Consider the following 5,508-nt stretch of genomic DNA (forward strand, 5'->3'; position numbering starts at 1 on the left):
ATTCAGGACCACATCAAGGGCAGTGGAATTTGAACAGAAAAAAATGCATTGAGATGTGTTTGCAAATTAAAAATACCACATACTTGCCAATTTCAGAATGCCTTTCTATCCTGAAAACTAACACATCATGGTCATACAATGTACATTCCAAAACAAACCTTTACAAATTAAGTACTTAAAAACTTGGGTACTTCTAGCACAAGTTTTCCAATAAATGAACATAATTAGAGCATACTGGGGTATTATCGACCATTTAAGTATTAATTCACAATAATGAAACGATGTACTTCAGCACCACAAACAAACATTGCTGATCCGATAAATTCATTTAAGATGCATCGTTTTACATCAGTTCCATGCATACAAATATTATGACTTTGAGAAAATCTTCAAGGTCACACAGATTTATCAACTGTATATTATCGACCACATCCGGGTATTATCGACCAACTATAAAGATGCTCCAATAACCTTTATTATTTTTGAAAATATCTATTTTACAAAACAACTCAATTCAAAATTAACAAATTTATTTAGATCTACTGTTCATAAAATAAATTCTTGAATAATCAACACAAACTGAGGAGCGAAAGAACTGGTATTTTCGGCATTTCAAGTAGGCCTGGTGAAGAACCTGCCGAATTTGTCCGACCTTAAGGTCTTATTTGCAGAAGTCGCATGTAAACCTGTACGCCTCGATATCAGCCTCCCGATGGAGATTGATCAAGGTTATATCGGAGCTGCACAGAATATGCCACCACAAACTACATGTAACACATGCAACCCATTCAGACACTCTTCCACCGGTCGACTGACAGCCAGGGCAGAAATGTGAATCGGCGTCGGACTCGAAGTCTTCAAGAAACTCCTCCTCACTATCCGTGTCGAACAGCTTCTTGCACGATCGCTTTAATGCTCTTTTGCTTTGTTCCTTTTCTTCTCTAATTCGTTTTCGTTCCTCTGCACGTTCTTGCTTAGCTTTTCTTTCTTCTTCCTTTTTTTGCTTGTTTTCAATTCTCTTTTCAGCCCTTTCTTTCTTTTTGCGTTCCTCCTCAATTTTCTCTTCCTCTTTCTGCTTGAACATTTCAAGTGCCTCATGTCCGGATAAAGCTTTTGGCAGTTTTTTCCGCTTTGACTTGTTTTTTCCTGTTTTAATTTCTGGAATCACAAGCGTTTGGAACGCTGCAGATACGGCATGCTCATTGCGTGTCATATTCCCAACGACGGCTGAAACATGCACATCTGCAATAACACGTTGAACAATAACGTTCTCTTTGTCACAATCCTTGTCGTTTGTGGTTTCTGCAATATCAAGTTGAACAATAACGTTCTCTTTGTCACAGTCCTTGTCGTTTGTGGTTTCTGCAATATCAAGTTGAACAATAACGTTCTCTTTGTCACAGTCCTTGTCGTTTGTGGTTGAGTGTTTTGCCTGACAAGACAAGGCAACAGCGTTAGGCCTATCATCACTCAAATTGATGTCATTGGCACCTGTATCCCCGTCATCAGTTTCTTCTGCTTCTCTTTCTTTGGTTTCTAATTTTTCTTTGGAGATAAGTTTGCAAGGACCCAATTTGCTTTGGTCTATGCCTTCTGGTGTTAAGGGAAATAATCCTGAACGCTTAAACGCATGGGCGGCGTTAGAAAGTGTGGCACATGTCTCCCAAGATTGCTTGAAGACTTTTGGGAAGTCATACTTTGTGAAAGCCTTTCCAAGATTATCCATTTGCCATTGCTTGACATTTCCTCTCCATGCTGATTTCATTGGTGAGAAAAAGCCGACGTCACACGCCTGCATTACATGGGTAGCGTTTGGCAAAAGGCAGTACAGAATAATATGATTTTCAGCACAAAATCTGGCTGCTTCCGCCGTCATATGAGTACTGTGGCCGTCCACAAACAGAATCACAGGCTTTTCAATGGTCTTTTCCTCAACGAAACTGTTGAACACGGCCAGAAAGCTCAGGAAAAGTTCCTTGTCCATCCACCCATTTTCAGAGTGAGCATATATTGCTTCGGGAAACTCTTTTATCCCCGTATCTCTAAATCGTTGTCCCGGGTATACAATTAACGGAGCGACGTAATCCCCGAGAGCATTGAAACATGCCATAACAGTTTGTTTGTTTGTTTGCTGTTAGACACGACTTGGTAAACATGTTTTGCGCCTGTTTGAGATAAAACCTTGCCCGACTTCATGCATAAAGGAAAACCGGACTCGTCGGCGTTGAATAACCGTCTTGGGTTCTTAATAAGAAGTTCCCAGTTTTGAATTTCTTTTTCCAAAAAGGCAAAAAGGCCATCATACCATGCCTGTACCATTGGCATTGAAATTGCAGCGCGCTCGTGTCCAAGTGCCTGTGGAATTCTTTCCGACAGCTCGGAGTGGCGTTTCATGAATGCCGTGTACCAGTCATACCCAGGCAAGTTGTCTTTGAATGGTGTTTTCCTTCCATCCAGATCCATAATTCGTTTAACCTCAAAGCACAGTTCTTTCCTGGTTATAGGATACCCTATTTCCGCCATGAGGTTGGCGTAATTTACCAGAGTGCTCTCTTCTGCCTTCGTTAACACAGGCTTCGGGCCAGGTTTTGTTGGTTCCAAAGGGACCCTGTTTGCCAGCTTGTCTAGAAGGGTTGTTTTAGGAACAGAGTATGTCCTAGATGCCATTGATTTCCCCATCCCGTTTCTTACAGCTTCAATTGCTAAGGCCATATTTTCAGGCGAGTATTGAACCCGTTTCTTCTTCACAGAGAGTTGAGATGCCATTTCTAAGAGAAAGAGAAAATAAAGTTGAAAAGTAAAACTTAAACTAAAACGTTGATTAATATTTTTATCAGTAAAACACATGCACAAAATCTCTTTGTCTTAATTCGCTCAACACCAGTCAAACTATCCGAACAAATTCACAGATTTAAACATATTTCGTATACTGGTACATGTACATGTACATGCAGACATGTCAGAGGTCACCTGTCCGATCACGTGGGTTTCCCTAGGTACTCTTGTTTCCTAGCACAGTAAAACCACTCGCGCTCTTCCATCCGATCCAAATAGAGTGATTTATTTAAGCTGTATAGCTTGTTTCGCAATTGTTGTAAAATAAATATTTTATATTATACATGCAGACAAAGTTCTTGATAAATATGTAACACGAAGGCAAAACAACAGTTTGGAATTATTAAAATTATTTTTGGAACGTTCAGTATCAAATTATTATACTAACTATACTAAAGGAAAATTTTAATTAAACGAATATATTCTTTATCTTAAATTTCTATAGCTGTAACGGTTTTCACATATATCAATAAATCAAAGGCCACCTTGTGATGAGCCCCGTTTCAAAAAAAAAGAGTTTTTTTTTTAAATGTTTACTCATGTCCTTTTCATTAAGGACGTGCCAGTTTGTCGGAAGCCGGAGTATCCAGGGAAAACCACCGCACAACAAGTCTTTAAAAACGATATTAAGACAATAAAATATAAATTGATGGGCTAGCATGAGGTTACAACACGGAAAAATGCCCCCTAATGTAATCTATGTTAACAGTGTTCAACTTAATGTCGCTAGTTATCCGTCTGGTGCAGTGATCGTCAACTGTCCTTATAAATATAATTTATTAGGTCGATGCTGGGAATCATAATTATGACCCGAATTATTAAAAAAATAAGATTGTTTAATTAAATGAAAAGGATGGTAATAAGTGTATTATTAAACTGAAGCTAAAATATATACATTGTAGTTTACGTCTCTGCAAAATTAGCAATCTCAATTTCCATTTTAAAACTAAAAATTTGTTTCGGATTTGTAGTGGACCTTTACTTGAGAAAAAAAAATGAAGAAAATTAAAAACAAAATTTAACCGGCGTGATTTGAACCCTCCGTGAGACCTACTAAAACTATTCCCTGCTAACCATTACACCAATGTTCACCGGATACTAACTGTAGTAAATACATTGTATATATATGTTGCGCAGTACAATCTGAGTCACTAGCCAACGGTCGATAATACACGGAGATTGTGATTTCGTCAGGGTATTATCGACCCTTCTATTTTTTGGTATCTGAGCTACCTGCCCATGTTTTCTTTGAATATTTCAAAAATACCTGTCAGTTATCACTGATTGAACACAAAATTGAAGCTGTAAACGATTATACAGTTTGAAACAAGCATATTTGATTTTATCTTACCTCTTAAATTCTCCTATAACGGTTCGTTATTTTGAATATTGCGCTGCAAGTCACTTCGATCAATCGGACCTCATCGTAGTTTCAAGACTCCCAGGAATGTAAGGGAAAAAGCATGATATTCCGAAAGGAATGGTCTACGTGATGAAAATGATTGAATGACAAGATAACGCTCATTAAGACTTAAATCAAGTTTTAATCAGAAAAATGGTCGATAATACACGGAGGTCGATAATACCCCAGTATGCTCTACTAAGTTACAATTTCACTTACAAATATGAGTTGTAAATATTCAGCTTTTTCTTACAACTATTCTAAACTATAGTAGATTATTGCAGATTAGATAATACTGAAATAATGTACACGCATATTTCAGAAAAAAAAAAACTGATCTCTCCAAAAATAGCAATGCAAAAATCCAAAAACAACATGTAAACATGTACTCACTTTTGGCCTTGAGTTGAGCGTTCGCCCCTGTGAGGAAGGCTCTGGGTTCTGTCCCCTGGCCGAGACACACCAAAGTCTATAAAAGTGGTAGTTTCTTCTCCTGCTTAGCGTTCAGCATACAGGGAGCGGGACGACTGGTTCGCCCGTTGTCAGTATAATGTGACCGGGTGGGGTTTGTTGCTTGGTGTCTTCGGCGGCATGCTTCAGTGATATAGCACTATAAAAAGGGCAACAGTTCCACTATACAAGAAGACACAACACGAACATACCGCAGTCTCCCATTACACTCACCTCGCACAACATACACGCAACACACCGCATACATGGGAGGCCGTCCTTACATGACCATAGCTGTTAATAGGACGTTAATAAATCAAACAAACAAACAAACAAACAAAAGATGGGGGGTGAGGTATTTGTGAATTAAAAAAAAAAAAATTCTCTGCTAAAAACTAGCACATCATGTTCAAATATTAATAATAAAATTTAGTTGAAGATTTCTTTTGAAACTAAGGAAACTTGGCACTGTTTTAAAAACACATACACATAATATCAAAGCTTCAATTTAAAAAAAAAAACCAAATATGACTAGTAAAGGTACTGAAAAAAACATAATGTCTAAGTTACAATTTAACTAACAATTATGACTATGATTATTCAGGACAAATTACTGAAATAACTATGTATAATATCTATAAAAAAACATGTTTAATAACTTCTGATATCCAAACATAACAATGATGAATAAAGCAGTCATATTTTCAGAACTTTTTCTAAACTTCAGGACTCTTTATTTTTACTGGTGGTCTCCTTTCCTTTGCATCAATGGAAGTGGACGCCATAGCCTGACGTATATTACCCGGTGTTGCCGGGTGACA

At 37.7% G+C, this 5,508-nt stretch overlaps 1 protein-coding gene across 1 annotated transcript; it reads right to left on the reverse strand.

Annotated features, from left to right (window-relative positions):
• Positions 1 to 661: 661 nt before the first annotated feature.
• LOC138312542 (uncharacterized) lies at positions 662 to 2,168 on the reverse strand. The gene has a single exon (XM_069253366.1). It carries the CDS (start codon positions 2,108 to 2,110, stop codon positions 662 to 664), a length of 1,449 nt encoding a protein of 482 aa, XP_069109467.1. The 5' UTR covers positions 2,111 to 2,168.
• Positions 2,169 to 5,508: the final 3,340 nt, after the last annotated feature.

The sequence above is a fragment of the Argopecten irradians genome, unplaced genomic scaffold (genome assembly GCF_041381155.1).
Source record: "Argopecten irradians isolate NY unplaced genomic scaffold, Ai_NY scaffold_0363, whole genome shotgun sequence".
In the NCBI taxonomy this organism is placed as follows: domain Eukaryota; kingdom Metazoa; phylum Mollusca; class Bivalvia; order Pectinida; family Pectinidae; genus Argopecten; species Argopecten irradians.

Bases quoted from the DNA above. Each gene is read 5' to 3' on its own strand.
- LOC138312542 (XM_069253366.1), bottom strand. From the start codon at position 2,110: ATGGCATGTTTCAATGCTCTCGGGGATTACGTCGCTCCGTTAATTGTA.